This window comes from Anguilla anguilla, chromosome 17, assembly GCF_013347855.1.
Source record: "Anguilla anguilla isolate fAngAng1 chromosome 17, fAngAng1.pri, whole genome shotgun sequence".
In the NCBI taxonomy this organism is placed as follows: Eukaryota; Metazoa; Chordata; class Actinopteri; order Anguilliformes; family Anguillidae; genus Anguilla; species Anguilla anguilla.
The window spans coordinates 26,370,202-26,389,842 of record NC_049217.1 but is presented as its reverse complement, the minus strand read 5'-3'; the positions used below and the strand labels follow the sequence as shown (position 1 = coordinate 26,389,842).

Sequence of the window (19,641 nt, the reverse complement as noted above, 5' to 3'; positions counted from 1 at the left end):
TCGTCCATTGTGCGTGTGACGTCACCAACGTAGAAAGCAGCTCGTTCTGGATTCTGGGAAGGGAAGAGTCGCGCGCGCACTGACAACCGATAAAATAAGGTAAATAAAACACAGTTCCCTTGATTGTGTCGGGCCACAAGAGCAAAACAAACGACGGCTTGTGGATTTGGGCGTCAAGTTTAAGGGAGACTGACGTTATATTGGAGGTCTTCGTTCAGTTTGTGCGGCGCCAAGTCGAAAGTGCCCCAGTAGTAACGGAGGCCTGTTGGAAAGCGAGGCAGGGAAAGGTATAAAATAGTTGTTTTATCGTGTTGTCCTGGGTCTGCACGAGTGTCTGCCAAACCAAGTGTGCTGAATACTTCGTATGAAGGGCATCTTTGTGTCTTATAGTGACGCGAATGATACATGGCGAGGTTGTGAGTGCGGCTCCGTTTCAATCGGTTGTTTATTTGCAGTCTCCAGGCCGTAATCGTGCCGTTCTACGTAGATTCGGGAGCGTAGCTGTGTTACTTTAGTGCGGTCGGTGCGTGTGATACGTTACGTAAACTCTTGAGGAATAGTGTAGCGTCCTCCGTCGTATTCTTGAAGTGCGTTTACGTACGGAGGCGTATATCGCCGAATGTGTGTTGCAGTGTTTTATACCTTGCAACAGTTGAGTGTTTCTGAGATTTTTCACTTAAATATTCAATGAACATGCTAAATACAAAGGCGGTTTTATTTATATTGTTTTGGTGGAACAGGACGTAGGGCGATAGGTAAGGTGTATAAACAGACGTAGCGGCTAGCAGTCTTCGTTAGTTAACGTTACGTATCTGGCTAGCTAGCTAGTGCCGCCTTGAAAATTTTCCGCTAGCTAACGCGGTAGCCTGCGAGTCCATTGACAATCGAAAGGAGCGAGTGGCACGTTAGCGTCGAAAATCTGTCGGCAGGAGCTGTAGCTACCAAACGACACCCCCTCGATATTGGCTTGCTGGAATTTGCTGTCAATACATTTGGGATTTATCTAGCTGGAGACAAGGAACCAGAGCCGCTTTTAGTCGCCATTTTGTGTGTTGCTAATGAGGGGAAACGTAGATGTTGAATTTTTAAAGAAGAGACAGTATTACATAAAGGGGTAGCTCGTTTAACGTTGCCTTAAATGTTATGTCTGTCGTTTGCTCGTAGTGTCTGTTCTGTTATCACGTCAGCAACTACATTAGCTGACCAACTTAGCCACCTACTTTCGCTTAGTTAGCTGCTTCTCGTCACACCGACGTATTGTTTCAACTAGGGTTAGTCGGCTTCATCACAGTCGGCTTCATCAACCACTGGCCGCAAATATGGAGTACAAAATCATTCTTATTTGTCTCCCTTGCAAATTAAATTACTTTGTTTTCGAAGACTGTCTGACAGCTCGGTCTCTGCAGATGGTGGTTCGTACACTGTGGGCTTGTGTGTTGTGTTAATTTTCTATGTATCGTGTGCAACGTTGCTGAATAACCAGCCATATAAATATGTAAGTTATACTAACAGTCATCAAGCATACCTAACGACATCTACTGGTGTTGCGCGCTGAATACAGCTGGCCTCTTGAAAGTGGAAGTTTCTGTATATTCTTTTACCTGTACCTGAAGGTTGTCATGCGATTGAACAGTTTGTGGCGAACATATTAACGCGTGACTGATGTCAGTTCAGTTCCGAGGAGAGTGTACGTTAGGATAAGATGTCTGAGCCCGCGTTTTATACTTGTATACAGTATGTGTACTTGTATGTAGGCTGATAAGCAAATGCAGTTGCGCAATACTTAATCATTTGGTTAAAGTACATAATGCACAGGACTGCCCAGTCCTGTTCCCTGAGATGTACTGTCTTGTAGGTTTTCATTCCACCCCTAATTTGGCAGACATGATTCTATTAATAAGCAGCTCTATGAGGTCTCTAGCTGTTGAATGAGGCGTGCTTTGTTAGGGTTTGAGTGAAAACCTTCATGATGGTATATCTCCAGAAACGGGGTGGGGCAGCCCTGATAATGCTCATATGATCCTCACTTTTCCATGACCTTTGACCTGTCTGTGTACAGGCTGCATTAATTGAACTTCCGGAGTCATTTCAAAAGAAATATCTACATCAGTCATTAGTTCTATCAGCATTTCTAGCTTGCTGCATCGAGGTTGCAGAATACTTGTTGACAAATAACATTTTTATAAAATTCCTCTATCGCTGCTTTCTTCGTTTCCTGAATTTGTATAGGGTAGTGTCAGGCAGGAAAAGACTTTTTGGAACGGCAGTGTTGCGTAAGTCCATGGTGTACAGGGTTTTCACGGACAGTTGAGGGCTGAAATTAACTGTAAACTGGGTATACGTTTCTGGTTTTACTGCTACAGGTTTGTGGAGGGTGGGTGTGGCGGAGTCCTGCTGATGAAGGCTAGCAGAGTTGTACCATTCAGCAGACGAGATATCTAACCGGAGTGTTGTTGGTTTGAATCTCTGGGGAGCCTTCCGTAGGTTCAGACATATGATAGACGGGGAGAGTCTTGTGTCGACTGCTGAGAGCAGAAGGGTAGGGTGGCTTATGGTGGGCAGATGGTAGGAGATTGGGTTTTTTTTTTGGGGGGGGGGGGGTGTACCAGATGAAAGGGAGCTCTTTTTCCCTTTTGTTCACCCTTTTGACATCTTTTCTGCATCACCTTTGCAGGAGTGTGGGTCAGGGGAAGGAGCTGTCTGGCTGTATGAAGCTTGATGGTTTCTGGGAGAAATCCCTGCGGCATGATTTGGGGTTGGAGGTTCCTGCGGCTGGGTTCTAGTGGGGTTTTTTTTATTTATTTATGTTTTTAATTTTAAGAGACCCTTGCACACCTAGCTGATTGGATGAGCAGACATCCATGTCACATTGATCGATTATGAGGTAACTGGCTGTTTTAAATCATTCGTGAGTATGTACACGATGAGGACAGCAGCAGCAGCTACAACTCATCCCTGTATTAAAAAGACTATTGCGCCTTGTAAATAAAATATTTCAAAGAGACGGAGTTGCACATACTTGGCGAGTGCTGGATTTTAATTATTTTTACCATTGTATTTATTTGCCTCACCACTCAGTGAAAGGTTTGACTGCACACCCCACATTCTGCCCCCAATCATTGGCATGTAGCTGTATAACTAAATGCAGCTTACAGTATACGGCTATAGTGGCGGTGTTGAGGCATGTCATGCCAGGAAACAAGTGCACATATTGTAAATGGGGTGGTAAGGAATTCAGGAAATGAAGAGCAGAGGAATTTTGTATAAATATTACTTGTCAACAAGTATTCTGCAGCCTCGATGCAGCAAGCTAGAAATGGCAATTGATGTAGGCCTAGATGTTTCTTTTGAAATGACTCAGGAAGTTCAATTAATGCATCCTGTTACACGGACAGGTCAGAGGTCATGGAAAAGTGAGGATGAGTGAGTGAGTTCATACTGTTGATGGGAAGAGAAAAGGGAAGGGGAGGCGTGGTTTGAGGAGGAATCATGGACAAAGGGGAGAGGGACAGAGGTTTTCACCGCTGAGTCCTTCACTCACCTCCCAAACAAACACTCACCCAATTATACACTTCCCAAGTTAACACTGACCATGATAGAAATTTTTAGCACGTTAGTAGAAGTTTGTTTGAAAAAACATTTTGACTGTCGTATTTCATTTTGTAATAAGTTTGATTTATATTTTAAACTACTGTAAGAGAAATACAAAGTGTTCACTGTATAGGTTTTTGATAATGTATTTGGTTACTCCACACATTGACATGGAGTAGAAAGGAATGCAGTTCATGCACATTTATTCAGCTGGGTTGGGTAGTATTAATGGAAAATAATGACTTAAAATGGTGTCCACATTTCACACGCTGTGGTGCATGGATGCGCTTCACCGTCTCAGACTGAATCCGGACCGTCCCGGTGCTGACTGGCCGGTAGCTGCGTGGGGTGACACACAACTGGTGACTGAATCACCCAGGGTACGCGAGGGCTCAGTCGGTTTGGGGGTCTGAATTTCATTACTCTCTCGCATACGAATGTGCTCAGCCCATCGTTGGGCGCCACATTAAATCTTTTTTAAAATGTAACCTCATTTATTGCAATGGGCTATAAGTTAAGAAATACAGATTTATGCTTGCTGAAATACAGTATGATGAAAGACAACCAGATGAACTCTGATGGAATCTGTATATGTGTATGTGTGTATGTGCAAGTTTGTGTGTGGGAGAGAGTGGGGTTAGATGGACTGTAGTGTAGGCCCAGTTTGAGGTGCATTCTTTGTGTCTTGTGTATATTTTTAGCAGGAGTTGTGACTGAGTTTGGCCTTGGGCTTCAGATTGTCTTTGTACTTCTTCTCGAACACAGTGTACCTGTGATGCTGCTCTGGTGGGGGGGGGGGGGGGGGGCTCAGTAGAACAGCTCCTCCCTATGCACGTACGGAGGTGGCTTTGAAACATTCACATCTAAAACAGTGGCTTGGAACACTTGCATTCAGAAAGCTGCCTCAGAACTCTCGCATTTGGAACACTGGCTTGGAACATTAACATTCAGGCCTGGCCCTGAGCACTCAAATCTAGAACACTGGACCAGAACACTGACATTCAGAACACTGGCCTGGAACACTCACATGCATAGCACTGGCCTGGGGCACTCGCATGCAGAACACTGACCTGGACTGACTCGTAAACTTAAATTCAGATTGCAGAGGTTATGTCTTATATGAAGTGATTGTGGCAGAGATGGAGATTGCTGTACTGAAGGTAATTGTGACGGCGTCTCTGAGAGCGGTGATGGTCACACTGTGATGGTCGTGATGGTGAAGGTGTCGATGGCGTGCTCCTCCACAGAGACCGCGGTGAGGAGTGCAATGGGACCATCGCTGCTCTCCAGGTGGAGTCTGCGCCAGAGTCGAGACTGAACGACTGGCGTCCCGCCGCCCCTGCCCTCCCCCCTGCCCCTAGCCCCGCCCTGTCAGCATGGGGGACGGCCTGGATGCAGCACAGATGTCGGGAGGAAGCAGCAGCCAGGGGCACCCTGCAGCCCCCCCCAATGCCACCTTCAACCCCCTGGTCCCTGGGACCACAATCCCCGCCCGGCCCAAGCGGCAGACCAATCAGCTGCAGTACCTGCTGAAGGTTGTCCTGAAGACGCTGTGGAAGCACCAGTTCTCCTGGCCCTTCCAGGAGCCTGTCGATGTCGTCAAACTCAACCTGCCTGTGAGTCTATCCATCTTCCACCTCCTGCTCCCCCACTTTCTACTGACCTCTGTCCATCTTCCACCTCTTCCTCTCCTACTTTCTACTGACCTCTATCCATCTTCCACCTCCTCCACTCCTACTTTCTACTGACCTCTGTCCTTCTTGCACTGCATTTATATATAAATGGACTGCATTTATATAGCGCTTTTATCCAAAGCGCTTTACAATTGATGCCTCTCATTCACCAGAGCAGTTAGGGGTTAGGTGTCTTGCTCAGGGACACTTCGACACGCCCAGGGCGAGGTTCGAACCGGCAACCCTCCGATTGCCAGACAACTGCTCTTACCTCCTGAGCTATGTCGCCCCTATCTTCCACCTCCTACTTTCTACTGACCTCTGTCCATCTTCCACCTCCTCCACTCCTACTTTCTACTCATCTCTGTCGCACATTCTGCCCTCCTTTATTCACATGAAGTAATCGGCTGCACCTTCCCCCTTCCCCCTTCTCCCCTGATCAGGACTATTACAAGATCATTAAGATTCCTATGGACATGGGAACAATCAAGAAGCGACTGGAGAACAGCCACTACTGGAGCGCGCAAGAATGTATTCAAGACTTTAACACAATGTTCACCAACTGCTACATCTACAACAAGGTACTGCTGCCACTGTGTGGAACCAAGTGCCAAGTGTTTGGGAAATTGTGATGAAAGATATTATGTAAATATTTAAAAACAAAAAACAGTAGTGACGTGTGTGTGTGTGTGTGTGTGTGTGTGTGTGGGTGTGTGCGTTGCTGCTGCTGCTGCAGCCTGGAGATGACATCGTGCTCATGGCAGAGGCGCTGGAGAAGATGTTCCTGCAGAAGATTTCGGAGATGCCCCCGGAGGAGACTGAGATCACAGTCATGGCTGGCAAGGGGCGTGGTCGGGGCCGCAGAGACAAAGGTGAGTGATCTGGGAGGGGGGGGGGGTCAGAGGTGAGTGATTTGTGATTTGGGAGGGGTGCAGTTAGAGGTGAGTGATTTGGGAGGGGCGGGGTCAGAAGTGAGTGATTGGGAGGGGTAGAGCCACTGGTGAGTGATTTGGGGGGGCGGAGTCAGAGGTGAGGGATGTGGCGAAAGCTGTACAGACGGGGTGAGTGAATGGCTGGGGGGTGTGAGGCTCTGTGGACCCAGATCAGCGTACAGCTGTATAACCGGGTATATTTTCTACCTCGTCTGTCTGTCTGTCTGTCTGTCTCACTCTCAGGAGGCCAGAATTTGAAACCAGGCCCAGCCTTGGATTCTCCGTCCGTGATGGCCCACACGCACGGCCTCTCCACCCCCACCCTGGCGCCACAGGCACGGGGCCCTCCGCAGGGCCCTCCTCCTCTTCCTCATCCTCCTCCTCCTCCTCTTCCTCCTCCTCCTCCCAACCCGCGCCTACCTCCCACGCTGATCACCCACGTCCCCCCGCCCTGCCCTCCTTACAGCCTGGGCCCCCCTGACCACATCACGCAGGGCCCCGTCCTGACCTCAGTGCCCCCTCCCACCCACACCACCCTGCCTCACCCCCACATACCCATCCAGCAGAACGCTGCCCCCCTGCCCAAAGTGAGTACTCCAGTGCAGTTTCTGTGAGGGATGGGGTGGGGGGGGAGCCTATTCCTTATGAATTTACTATGCATTTGATTATCCTCATCTCTCAACCCCCCCCCCCATGCTTTTCATTTTTCTTATCTCGTTTTCCTTTCTCTCCCTACATCCTCTCTTTTCTTTGCCCCTCCCCTGTTACGCTCGCTCTCTCTCTCTCTCTCTCTCTCCTTCTCTCCTGTAGCAGAAAAAGAGCCAGAAGAGGAAAGCAGACACGACCACGCCCACCGCGAACGACCAGCTGAGCGAGTCCCCGCCCGTCGCCTCCGAGCCGAAGGCCCCGCCCCGCCGCGAGAGCAGCCGCCCCACCAAGCTGCCCAAGAAGGAGGCGCCCGACTCCCAGCACCACCCGGGGCTGGGCGTGCTGGGCGTGCTGGGCGGGGTCGGGGGCGGGGCGCACAGCCCGAAGCGGCAGGAGCAGCTGCGGTACTGCGCCGGGATCGTCAGGGAGGTGCTGTCCAAGAAGCACGAGGCCTACGCCTGGCCCTTCTACAAGCCCGTGGACGTGAAGGCCCTGGGCCTCCACGACTACCACGACATCATCAAGCACCCCATGGACCTCAGCACCGTCAAGGTGAGGCAGGGTGGAGCCGGCGGCAGGGGGTGGGGCCTAAGGCTCGCGGCGCCGTCTGACTGGCTGTGAGTGAAAGCCCTCTCTTTGCCCGCCCCGTACCAGGCCAAGCTGGACAGCAGGCAGTACGTGGACCCCCAGGACTTTGCCGCGGACATGCGGTTGATGTTCTCCAACTGCTACAAGTACAATCCCCCCGACCACGACGTGGTGGCCATGGCACGCAAACTACAGGTGAGCTCAGGCATTCTCACAAACGTGCGGGCACACACACACACACTCTCACACACACACACACACACACAGTCACGGCACCCATGCAGGGTGCACCAGCGGAGATCAATTCTGACCAATCCAGTGGCACCAGTCCTGGCCACCCATCCCTGCAGGTTGATACATCTGCCACACACTGCACCTGTGTGTGTGCGTGCGTGCGTGCGCACCCTACTGTTCTCTCGAACCCCGCCCCGTCTCATATGCATTAAATGGAAGCGGGTTGGTCTCGACCAGGAGAACTACAGTTCCCATGACTCCCTCCGGCTGTGCCCATCTGGTGTTTTGTCCTCCCGGCAGGATGTGTTTGAAATGCGCTTTGCCAAGATGCCCGATGAGTCCGAGGAGCCAGCACGCCTCACCCCCTCTCCCGCGCTTCTCCCCGCCCCCGTGAAGTTGCAGCCGCCCCCCGCCCTCCTCCCCTCCTCCTCCGACAGCTCCAGCGACTCGTCCTCCGAGTCGGAGTCCTCCACTGATGATTCGGAGGAGGAGAGGGCCCAGAGACTGGCAGAGCTGCAGGAACAGGTGAGGGTGCTTGCCTCTGCTGATTGGGTCGCGCGGTGCAGCGCCATTAAAATTTTTAAAACGGTAAAATACCATCATTTCGCAAAATTCAGTACTTCGTGAAAACGCACATGACATTGCTTTATATTGCAGCAAAAATGACTGCTATTGCTATCCATTGGAAAATAAATGCCGTGCCTTTAAGAGGTTTAGGGAACACTGATGTAGTGGACGTGCCGAGTGGCCTGTACGTGGGTGGGGTCTATATGGGATACTGGAGATTTCAGGACGCGGTGTCCTGGTCAATAGGTTCGCCATGATTTAAAACGAAAAATTTATAAAAAAAATGTAATTGTACATCACTCCTCCCCCAAGGAGAAACATTTCACCTCATTTGTTAGCCAAAATAAGGATAAATCGTTTGCACAGAAAGCTAGCCAAATAAAATAAGGGGAAACTAGTCCATTTAGGTAGCTATCTGGCTACCTAGCATGACTGGGTTCCCCATCTTTTTGTGGATAATTTCCCCATAGCCCCACCAGCGGCCAGATGTGTAGCCACACCCCCAGCCTGAGGGATGCTTCGTGAGCAGCCTGTGTGCTGGTGGTGTGAGGGTCTCAAAAATGGGATGGTGCTATTTTCGATGCCCTTTTATCGTTAGTATTGCTTTGGTATGTCCTGCCGACAGATTTGAATCTGAGAGAGAGCAGCCTTTTAAAACCAACTGTACGATCGCGACTTATTTTTTACCGTGAGTTTTTTTTTTTTTTTTTAGCGATTGTTTTAATTGCGGCAGCGCGAACGTGATTGGCTGTTCTTCCCGCAGCTGAAGGCGGTGCACGAGCAGCTGGCTGCGCTGTCGCAGCCGCAGACGAGCCGACCAAAGAAGAAGGAGAAGGAGAAAGAGAAGGAGAAGAAGGAGAAGGAGAAGGAGAAAGAGAAGAAGGAGAAGGAGAAGGAGAAGAAGCAGAGGAAGAAGGCCGGGGGCGCGCCCCCTCCCCTGGCGCTGGAGCCTCTCCATGAGCCCCCGCTGCAGCCCCCCCTCAGGAAGAACAAGGGCGCCAAGGAGGCGGCACCCAAGAAAACCAAGGCGGCCAGGTACACACCTGCCCTGCAGCTCGAACCCTCTGCCCCCGCGCTCCCGCTCTCTGGCGCCCCCTCTGTGCCTTATGGGAATCACATAAAGGCACTACACTACATTACATTTAAAGTACATTTGCTTGGCAGACACATTTATCCAAAGCGACGTACAATAAGTGCGTACCGAAGGTCATTGTAACGACTACGAAACACAGGTCCGATAAGGTACAATACTCATTTTGTAACAGTTAGCCATAGCCATGAACACATTAAAGTCCAATTCACACAGTGAGCATTACTCTCTGACCTAACCTATGCTACGTCAAACTGGGAGGCATTACAAGCTACAACATCAAGGCAATGATACAAGGCACGATAAGTGCTGGATGGAGGTACACGTAACATGAAAGTGGCACAGGAGGTACACGTGTAGCATGAAAGAATGGTGAACTACTACTCCGCTACGGATGATTTCATAGGAACTTGTAACACGTGTTGTGCTCTGCGTCTCTTAATTCAACCGGAACGACAGATCGCTTTGATGCCAAGCACACTACGTGACATTGCAGTCTTTGGGAAGATGCTCTGAAGCAGAGCAATGGAGCGGTATTGGGGAACGACATTATTACTCTCAGGGGGGATTCGGTGTTGCCCAGAGAGGCACTGAAGCCCATTTATAATCGCTAAGTGCAATACTGTGTTAAGAAACAACAATTTGTATTGCAGCAAGAAGGTGTGACTAGACTGATAACCTCTCTTGCACAGCTATGCCTGTATAATTAAGGAAATCCAAATGCACACCCCCCCCCCCCCCCCCCCCCCCCCTTCCTGTCACATGTCTTCCCACAGCAGGAAGGAGGGACTGAAGAACAGCCGTTCCGTGGCTCCTCCTCCTGCCGTGGCCCCGCCCATCCTGGCCCCCGTGGTCGCTCAGGAGACGGAGGAGGACCTGGGCTCGGGCGTGGCGGTGGGCGGGGCTGCGGGGGACAAGGGCAAGCCCATGTCCTATGAGGAGAAGCGGCAGCTGAGTCTGGACATCAACAAGCTGCCGGGGGACAAGCTGGGCCGCGTGGTGCACATCATCCAATCGCGGGAGCCCTCGCTCAAGAACTCCAACCCCGACGAGATCGAGATCGACTTCGAGACGCTCAAGCCGTCCACGCTGCGCGAGCTGGAGAGATACGTCTCCTCCTGTCTGCGCAAGAAGAAGAAACCTGCAGGCGAGTCACTGTCCTCCTCCACTGAGTCACTGAGTCACTGTCCTCCTCCACTGAGTCAGAGAGTCACTGTCCTCCTCCACTGAGTCACTGTCCTCCTCCACTGAGTCAGCGAGTCACTGTCCTCCTCCACTGAGTCAGCGAGTCACTGTCCTCCTCCACTGAGTCAGCGAGTCACTGTCCTCTTCCACTGAATCAGTGAGTCACTGTCCTCTTCCACTGAATCAGTGAGTCACTGTCCTCCTCCACTGAGTCAGCGAGTCACTGGCCTCCTACACTGAGTCAGCGAGTCACTGTCCTCCTCCACTGAGTCAGTGAGTCACTGTCCTCCACTGAGTCAGTGAGTCACTGTCCTCCTCCACTGAGTCAGTGAGTCACTGGCCTCCTACACTGAGTCAGTGAGTCACTGTCCTCCTCCACTGAGTCAGCGAGTCACTGTCCTCCTCCACTGAGTCACTGTCCTCCTCCACTGAGTCAGCGAGTCACTGTCCTCCTCCACTGAGTCAGCGAGTCACTGTCCTCCTCCACTGAGTCAGCGAGTCACTGTCCTCCTCCACTGAGTCAGCGAGTCACTGTCCTCCTCCACTGAGTCAGTGAGTCACTGGCCTCCTACACTGAGTCAGTGAGTCACTGTCCTCCTCCACTGAGTCTGTGTCCGAGTAATATTCCTGAATGCTGAGCATGCTGTGGTTTTGTGTTGTCACCGTGCATCTAAGCAGTTTGTTCCCACAGCGGCAGAGAAGGCGATGGAGACAGTGACCATAACGAAGATGAAGGCGGGCTCTTCATCAGACTCGGGCAGCAGCAGCACTTCCAGCTCCTCTGATAGTGAGGGCTTTGGGACAGGTAAACGTGCTTTCCCTCACAGTGCTTCGGAACGCTAACACACACACACACACACCTAGAGACACACATACACACACACACACACACACACACACACAGTGACAAAGCTGTATGCACGGTTTTGCTAAAAAGCCTCCTCTTCTCAGGGCTGCGTCAGAAGCTGAAGAAGAAGTTGAGCACGGGGAAGGACAGGAAGAAGCCGCTCCACCAGGCGATGGGGGGGCCCGCCCCTCAGCTACTGCCACCCCCCCTGCCCCAGGTCCCAATGGTTCAGCCTACACAGCAGCTGAAGCAGCACCCTTCCCCTCCAGCGTATGTGGCTCCTCCCATGATGCTGCAGTCCTCCCAGCTGCTGGGGGGCGCTCTGGACCCCCTCCCTCACTTCAGCCAGCCCGTTATGCACCTGTCCCAGCAACACGACGACCCGGCCCCGCCCGCGCCTTCCCACCTCGACTCTCACCCCCCCGCTATCGTCCCGGTCGATACGCACCCGTTCCTCAACCAGCACGCCGCGCTGCCCACCCCAGGTACGTCCGCCGCGCGCGAAGCGGGCCCAGGCTCTTCATCTGCGCCCGTCACTCACGGCCGTATGTGGGTGTGGTTTCCAGCCACAGAAACGCTGATCAGATCCTGCTACGGCTCTGCAACCTTGGGAAGCTCCATTTTTTGTGTCTGGGTATCTTTTTTTTTTTTTTTTTATCTTAAATTTTTTTTTCCTGTTTTTTGTTTTTTATTGATTTATTACTAGAATTGTATGTCTCCTTTTAACTGTTAAATAAAGGAGAATCAAAGGTCTCTCTCGCTCTCCCCCCTTCTCTCTCTCTCTCCCTCTTTCTCTGTCTCATGCTCTCTCTCTCTCTCCCCCCCCCTTTCCCTCCCTCTCCCCCCCCCCCCCCCCCCCCTTCCCTCCCTCTCTCTCTCAGCTCTTCACAACGCTATGCCACAGCAGCCGTCCCGCCCCACTCACCGGGCAGCGCCTCTACCTCCCAAAGTCGCGCAGCAGCAGCAGCTCCTCCAGCAGCCTGAGCCACAGCCCCATCACCACCACCAGCCTCCACAGCTGCTGACCACGCCCGTGCCGGCCCCTCAGCCCCTCCCCCAGCCTCTGCTCTCCCGCCCCCTGTCCCCGCCCACCCTGCTGTCGCGCGCTCTGTCCCCGCCCACGTTGTCGTCGCGCGCCTTGTCCCCGCCCACCTTGATGTCAAGGGCTCTGTCCCCGCCCACACTGTTGTCGCGGGCCCTGTCCCCGCCCACACTGTTGTCACGGGCCCTGTCCCCGCCCACCCTGTTGTCGCGGGCCCTGTCCCCGCCCACCCTGCTGTCGGCCCAGCCCCCCCAGGCGCTGCTGGAGGACGACGAGGAGCCGGCGGGGATGCCCGTGAGCCAGGTGCCGCTGTACATGCAGCACCTGCAGAGCCGCCCCGCCCTGTCCGCCCCCATCCTGCAGCCTGCGCAGGCCCTCCAGGGCCCCGCCCACATGCAGCACCTGCCCCCACCCCCCCAGGGCCCCGCCCCGCAGACGCAGACGCAGCAGCACAAGGCCAGCGCTCCACAGATGCTCCCGCAGCAGCAGCAGCAGCAGCAGCAGCAGCCCCCCTCCACGCGGCAGCACAAACCCGAACCGTACGGCACAGGTGAGGGAATTTGGCAGGGCTTGGCATTATGACCGTTTACAGTCCAGAGCTGTTAAAATGTGTGCGTGTGCTGTCAGGTGCTTGAAGGAGCAAGCCATGCACAGGTCAGTGGTCCCCCTGGCCCAGGGGATGGTCTGTCTGTGGAGCGCAGGACATTTTAAAATCTGCATTTAGCACTAATTCACCACTTCTGACAAAAACAACTATTTTTGCTGTGATATGCTAACTCGTGATAAAAGCGCAATAGAATCGTATGCGTCATTCATAATTCTCTTATTTTGCTTGTAACAGAAGCGGAATGGTATGGTGGGGTTAGCAGGATTAAATAACACAGAAATAATGTTTTGCCATTCTGATCAAAAGTTATTCTTGCCGCACAGGCTGGGTCGTCGAGCAGTATATTTCTTTCCCTGCATTTTGGCCTTTTTTTTCCCCGCGTAAAAAAGGCTGTTTTCAGAGTAGCGTGCTCCCTCATGCACTGATAGGCTATTGCTGCACTGGGAGGGGCTTATTGGAGGGTTTAATAAAGAAAATGGGATTTAAAAAAATACGACCAGTGCCATAATGACAGACTGGTACGTTAACATAATGTTTTCTGAGCAGGTTTTTTTTTTACTGCTGAATACAAGGTGTGATCAGCCACCGCTCAGCCCCAAGCTGTAAACTTCCCCACCTTTTCTGACAGGACACGCAAGGGAAAGTCTCTCCCCCCAGCTGGCCCAGTACCAGCCCCCCGGCCGACAGACCCCCCCACACAACCTGCAGCCGGCCAAAAAGCCTGTGAGTACTCTGTCTGTGTGCCTGTCTGTGTGCCTGTCTGCGTGCCTGTCTGCGTGCCTGTCTGTCTGTCTGTCTGCCTGCCTGCCTGTCTGTATGCCTGTCTGCCTGTCTGTCTGTCTGTGTCTGCCTGCCTGCCTGTCTGTGTGCCTGTCTGTCTGTCTGTCTGTCTGTCTGTCTGTCTGTCTGTCTGTCTGTATGCCTGCCTGTCTGTCTGTCTGTCTGTCTGTCTGCCTTGTCTGTCTGTCTGTCTGCCTGCCTGCCTGTCTGTCTGTGTGCCTGTCTGCCTGTCGGTGTGCCTGTCTGCGTGTCTGTCTGCCTGCCTGTCTGTCTGTCTGCCTGTCTGTCTGTCTGTCTGCCTGCCTGTCTGTGTGCCTGTCTGTGTGCCTGCCTGCCTGTCTGTCTGCCTGCCTGTCTGTCTGCCTGCCTGTCTGTATGCCTGCCTGTCTGTCTGTCTGTCTGCCTGCCTGCCTGTCTGTCTGCCTGCCTGTCTGTCTGTCTGTCTGTCTGTGTGCCTGCCTGTCTGCCTGCGTGCCTGCCTGTCTGTCTGTGTGCCTGTCTGTGTGTCTGTCTGCCTGCCTGTGTGCCTGACTACCTACCTGCCTGCCTGTCTGTCTGTGTGCCTGTCTGTCGGTCTGCCTGTGTGCCTGTCTGTCTAGATGGTGTTCCCCACAGTGCGACGTCGCGGTACTCTCTGTCACTTTTTTTTAAATGCCTGTCGGTCTGCATGTGTGCTTCAGTCTATCTGTGTGCATGCGTGTGTGTATCGTTGGGGGAGCGAGACATCAGTTAATCAGTTAAATAGCTGAGAAACCCGATGGATCAGCCTGCCTGTGTTTGTTTCAGGAGCAGCGGGGGCCCCAAGCACATGGGGGGATGAAGGAGGAGAAGCTACCAGTAATCCAGGGGGACCCCTTCAGCCCTGCCCTACGGCAAGAACCCCAAAAACACCTCGATGGCAAGCCCGGCCAGCCAGCATCGGGCCTGCAGAGTGAGTACCTGTGTGTGTGTGTGTGTGTGTGTGTGTGCGCGTGTGTGTCTGTGGAGCGCAGGACATTTTAAAATCTGCATTTAACACTAATTCACCAGTTCTGACAAAAAAACATCTATTTTTGCTATAATATGCTAACTTGCGATAAAAAGGCAATTCATAATTTTCTTATTTTGTTTGTAACAGAAGCGGAATGAAATGGTGGGATTAGCATGATTAAATAACACAGAAATATTGTTTTGCCATTCTCATCAAAAATTATTTTTGCCGCACAGGCTGGGTCATTACACAGTATATTTCTTTCCCTGCATTTTGGCCATTTTTGTTGGGTTTAATTAAGGAAATGATGGAGCTCACTGTATGTGTATGTGCTTGTATGTTAATGTGTGTGTGACTTTCCTTCTTCTCAGGGTTGGACTTGAAGCCCCTGGAGAGTTTGCGGCCTGCGATTCGGGCCTCTGAGCCCAGCGCCCCGCCCCACCCTGCGCCAGACAAGGAGAAGTTCAAGCAGGAGCCCAAGACACCCACTGCCCCCAAAAAGGTACAGGTAGGTCACAGGACAACTGTCACTCACCCACTGACCTCAGGACAGCACAACCCTCACTGCTCACTGACCCCAGGACAGCACAACCCTCACTGCTCACTGACCCCAGGACAGCACAACCCTCACTGCTCACTGACCCCAGACCAGCACAACCCTCACTGCTCACTGACCCCAGGACAGCACAGCCCTCACTGCTCACTGACCCCAGACCAGCACAACCCTCACTGCTCACTGACCCCAGGACAGCACAGCTCTCACTGCTCACTGACCCCAGGACAGCACAGCCCTCACTGCTCACTGACCCCAGGACAGCACAACCCTCACTGCTCACTGACCCCAGGACAGCACAACCCTCTGCTCACTGACCCTAGGACAGCACAACCCTCACTGACCCCAGACCAGCACAACCCTCACTGCTCACTGACCCCAGACCAGCATAACCCTCACTGCTCACTGACCCCAGGACAGCACAACCCTCACTGCTCACTGACCCCAGACCAGCACAACCCTCTGCTCACTGACCCCAGGACAGCACAACCCTCACTGCTCACTGACCCCAGGACAGCACAACCCTCTGCTCACTGACCTCAGACTTTCTGCAACTCTCTTGCTGAGCTCTAGACAGTAAGACTCTTATTGACCCAAGGACCATTGAAATCTCTTGCTGACCTCAGGACAGTATAGCAGTCTGCCAGGGCAGTCATAATGTTTAAGTTCATAAGCTTAAGTATGGCTAATTGTCCCAGTGACTGAGTGTCTCTCTCTTCCCCCCCCCAGGACGTGAAGCTGAAGAACATGGGCTCGTGGGCCAGCCTGGCGCAGAGGTCCACGTCGGCGCCCTCCTCCACGCTCAAGTCGTCGAGCGACAGCTTCGAGCAGTTCCGCCGGGTCGCGCGCGAGAAGGAGGAGCGCGAGAAGGCCCTGAAGGCCCAGGCCGAGCAGGCGGAGAGAGAGCGGCTGCGCAGAGAGCAGGAGAAACTGCGGTGAGAGAGAGAGAGAGAGCGGCTGCGCAGAGAGCAGGAGAAACTGCGGTGAGAGAGAGAGCGGCTGCGCAGAGAGCAGGAGAAACTGCGGTGAGCGAGCGAGAGAGAGAGAGAGAGGGGCTGCGCAGAGAGCAGAAGAAACTGCGGTGAGCGAGAGAGAGAGAGAGAGAGAGCGGCTGCGCAGAGAGCAGGAGAAACTGCGGTGAGCGAGAGAGAGAGAGGGGCTGCGCAGAGAGCAGGAGAAACTGCGGTGAGAGAGAGAGAGAGAGCGGCTGCGCAGAGAGCAGGAGAAACTGCGGTGAGCGAGAGAGAGAGAGAGAGAGAGGGGCTGCGCAGAGAGCAGAAGAAACTGCGGTGAGCGAGAGAGAGAGAGAGAGAGAGAGGGGCTGCGCAGAGAGCAGGAGAAACTGCGGTGAGCGAGAGAGAGAGAGAGAGAGAGAGGGGCTGCGCAGAGAGCAAGAGAAACTGCGGTGAGCGAGAGAGAGAGAGAGAGAGGGGCTGCGCAGAGAGCAGGAGAAACTGCGGTGAGCGAGAGAGAGAGAGAGAGGGGCTGCGCAGAGAGCAGGAGAAACTGCGGTGAGCGAGAGAGAGAGAGAGAGAGAGGGGCTGCGCAGAGAGCAGGAGAAACTGCGGTGAGTGAGAGAGAGAGAGATAGAGAGAGAGGGGCTGCGCAGAGAGCAGGAGAAACTGCGGTGAGCGAGAGAGAGAGAGAGAGAGAGGGGCTGCGCAGAGAGCAGGAGAAACTGCGGTGAGCGAGAGAGAGAGAGAGAGAGAGGGGCTGCGCAGAGAGCAGGAGAAACTGCGGTGAGCGAGCGAGAGAGAGAGGGGCTGCGCAGAGAGCAGGAGAAACTGCGGTGAGCGAGAGAGAGAGAGAGAGAGAGGGGGGCTGCGCAGAGAGCAGGAGAAACTGCGGTGAGCGAGAGAGAGAGAGAGAGAGAGGGGCTGCGCAGAGAGCAGGAGAAACTGCGGTGAGCGAGCGAGAGAGAGAGAGAGAGGGGCTGCGCAGAGAGCAGGAGAAACTGCGGTGAGCGAGAGAGAGAGAGAGAGGGGCTGCGCAGAGAGCAGGAGAAACTGCGGTGAGCGAGAGAGAGAGAGAGAGAGAGAGGGGCTGCGCAGAGAGCAGGAGAAACTGCGGTGAGCGAGCGAGAGTGTCCAGACCCTGAAAGGAGCGTGAGGATTAACGAGCGTAGGAACTAACGAGCGTTCAGACTAAGGCACATAAGGACTAACAAGTGTAAGGACTAATGAGCGTACGGATTAACCAGCGTATGGACTAACGAGCATAAGGACTAACGAGCATACAGACTAACGAGCGTATAAACTAACCAGCCTATGGACTAATGAGCGTAAGGACTAACGAGCATACAGACTAACGAGCGTATAAACTAACCAGCCTATGGACTAACGAGCGTAAGGACTAATGAGCGTAAGGACTAACGAGCGTAAGGACTAACGAGCATACAGACTAACGAGCGTATAAACTAACCAGCCTATGGACTAACGAGCGTACAGACTAACGAGCGTACAGACTAACGAGCGTAAGGACTAACGAGCATACAGACTAAGGAGTGTAAGGACTAACGAGCATACAGACTAACGAGCGTAAGGACTAACGAGCATACAGACTAACGAGCGTATAAACTAACCAGCCTATGGACTAACGAGCGTAAGGACTAACGAGCGTACAGACTAACGAGCGTATAAACTAACCAGCCTATGGACTAACGAGCGTAAGGACTAACGAGCATACAGACTAACGAGCGTAAGGACTAACGAGCATACAGACTAACGAGCGTAAGGACTAACGAGCATACAGACTAACGAGTGTAAGGACTAACTAGCATACAGACTAACGAGCATACAGACTAACAAGCGTATAAACTAACCAGCCTATGGACTAATGAGCGTGCTGATTACCCAGCCTGTAAAAGTAGATGTAGAGACAGTGCCTCATGCACACATCCGGTTGACAAGGTGCTGGGCTGAGAAGCGCAAATGGAAGGAGGGAGGCCCGCACACTGAACTGCTCCATACACAACTTTATCAGAGACCTTTTCATCCCAGTGGAATTTCAAACCCGTACATATACATGCGTCAAACCACCTGACCACCTGATGCTCGTGACCCAAGGCGGACACTGGAATATTGGCACTGGTATGCAGGAAAGGACCTGATCTGGTCTGATTCGACCCGATAAAGATACACTGGGATGGAAACGTTGTCTCTAATGAAGGTGTGTATGGTGCAGTTCGGTATGCGGGCTTTCTTCCCGTCATAAAAGCAGATGTGGCTCCGTAGCGCTCGCGTCCGCCGCGGCTCCGTAGCGCTCGCGTCCGCCGCGGCTCCGTAGCGCTCGCGCCCGCCGCGGCTCCGTAGCGCTCGCGTCCGCCGCGGCTCCGTAGCGCTCGCGCCCGCCGCGGCTCCGTAGCGCTCACGTCCGCCGTGGCTCTTGCTGTGTCGCAGGCCTCGGGAGGAGGAGGAGGTCGTGGAGCAGCCTCGCCGGCCGCTGCTGGAGGAGCCGCGCAGGCGCCAGGAGCAGCAGCAGCAGCAGCAGCATGCGCAGACGCACGCGCAGACGCAGCCGCCACCACCGCCGCCGCAGGCACAGACGCAGGCAGCGTCGGTCACACCTCCTCTCCAGGCCCCGGCCCCGACCCCCCCTCCCTCCACCCAGAGTGCCCTGGACCAGCAGAGGGAGCTGGCGAGACGCAGGGAGCAGGAGAGGAGGAGGAGAGAGGCGGTGAGCACTTGTCCTCGTCTGCGCTCCTTACCATCTACGCCCCCCCCCCCCCCCCCCCCACCCACCCACCCACCCACCCCACCACATACCAGTTCGTAATATCGCCTCAGGCTTGTTCCCATCACTGAAGGGATTGAACAGTCCTTTACATTACAGTCACTGTACAGTCTTACACATCCAGCCTGAAGTGTGTTTATATGTACCACAGCGGCTGAGGACAGCAAAGCTGAATTTTTCTGTTTTTAAACGAACCCCCGGATGTGAGGCAGGTGCGGCAGGCAGGCCTGTCTGCAGGTGTGCGTTGCTCGCTGTCTGAGGCGGGAGAGAGCCCCTGCTCGCCCACCCGCCTGAAACGGAGCTGAGCACCCCTGACCTTTGACCTCTGCTTTCACAGATGGCGGCCACCATTGACATGAATTTCCAAAGCGATTTGATGGCAATTTTCGAAGAGAACCTCTTCTGAGAGGCAAGAGAAGGTGGGACTAGACGAACAACAGGAACGAGCGAGAACCCGTCCCGGAGTGCCGTGACAACGTAAAGAGCGGGGGGGGGGCGGGGTTGGAGTGGGGGGGGGGGGGAGGCGGGGTTGGGCGAGGGGAGGGGGGGGGCGGTGGCGCAAACCTGGGGAGACGCGAGAAATGCTCCAACTGAGGCGGTGG

General features: G+C 53.6%; 1 protein-coding gene across 6 annotated transcripts; it reads left to right on the top strand.

Annotated features, from left to right (window-relative positions):
• The first annotated feature begins 18 nt into the window (after positions 1 to 18).
• brd4 (bromodomain containing 4) lies at positions 19 to 19,531 on the top strand. Of its 6 annotated transcripts, none has more exons than XM_035397560.1 (19): positions 19 to 99; positions 4,839 to 5,207; positions 5,708 to 5,845; positions 6,001 to 6,136; positions 6,440 to 6,783; positions 7,007 to 7,396; positions 7,499 to 7,627; positions 7,967 to 8,191; positions 8,997 to 9,268; positions 10,100 to 10,470; positions 11,200 to 11,313; positions 11,460 to 11,840; positions 12,237 to 12,947; positions 13,633 to 13,727; positions 14,571 to 14,715; positions 15,126 to 15,262; positions 16,037 to 16,242; positions 18,706 to 18,982; positions 19,377 to 19,531. In XM_035397560.1, exons 2-19 carry the CDS (start codon positions 4,968 to 4,970, stop codon positions 19,443 to 19,445), a joined length of 4,380 nt encoding a protein of 1,459 aa, XP_035253451.1. In that variant the 5' UTR covers positions 19 to 99; positions 4,839 to 4,967; the 3' UTR covers positions 19,446 to 19,531. The 6 variants fall into 6 exon arrangements, with proteins under 6 accessions (XP_035253451.1, XP_035253448.1, XP_035253447.1 ...); XM_035397557.1 differs by lacking the exon at positions 19 to 99 and adding an exon at positions 2,678 to 3,971 and having other exon boundaries at positions 10,103 to 10,470; XM_035397556.1 differs by lacking the exon at positions 19 to 99 and adding an exon at positions 2,679 to 3,971 and having other exon boundaries at positions 7,010 to 7,396.
• The last annotated feature ends 110 nt before the right edge of the window (positions 19,532 to 19,641 follow it).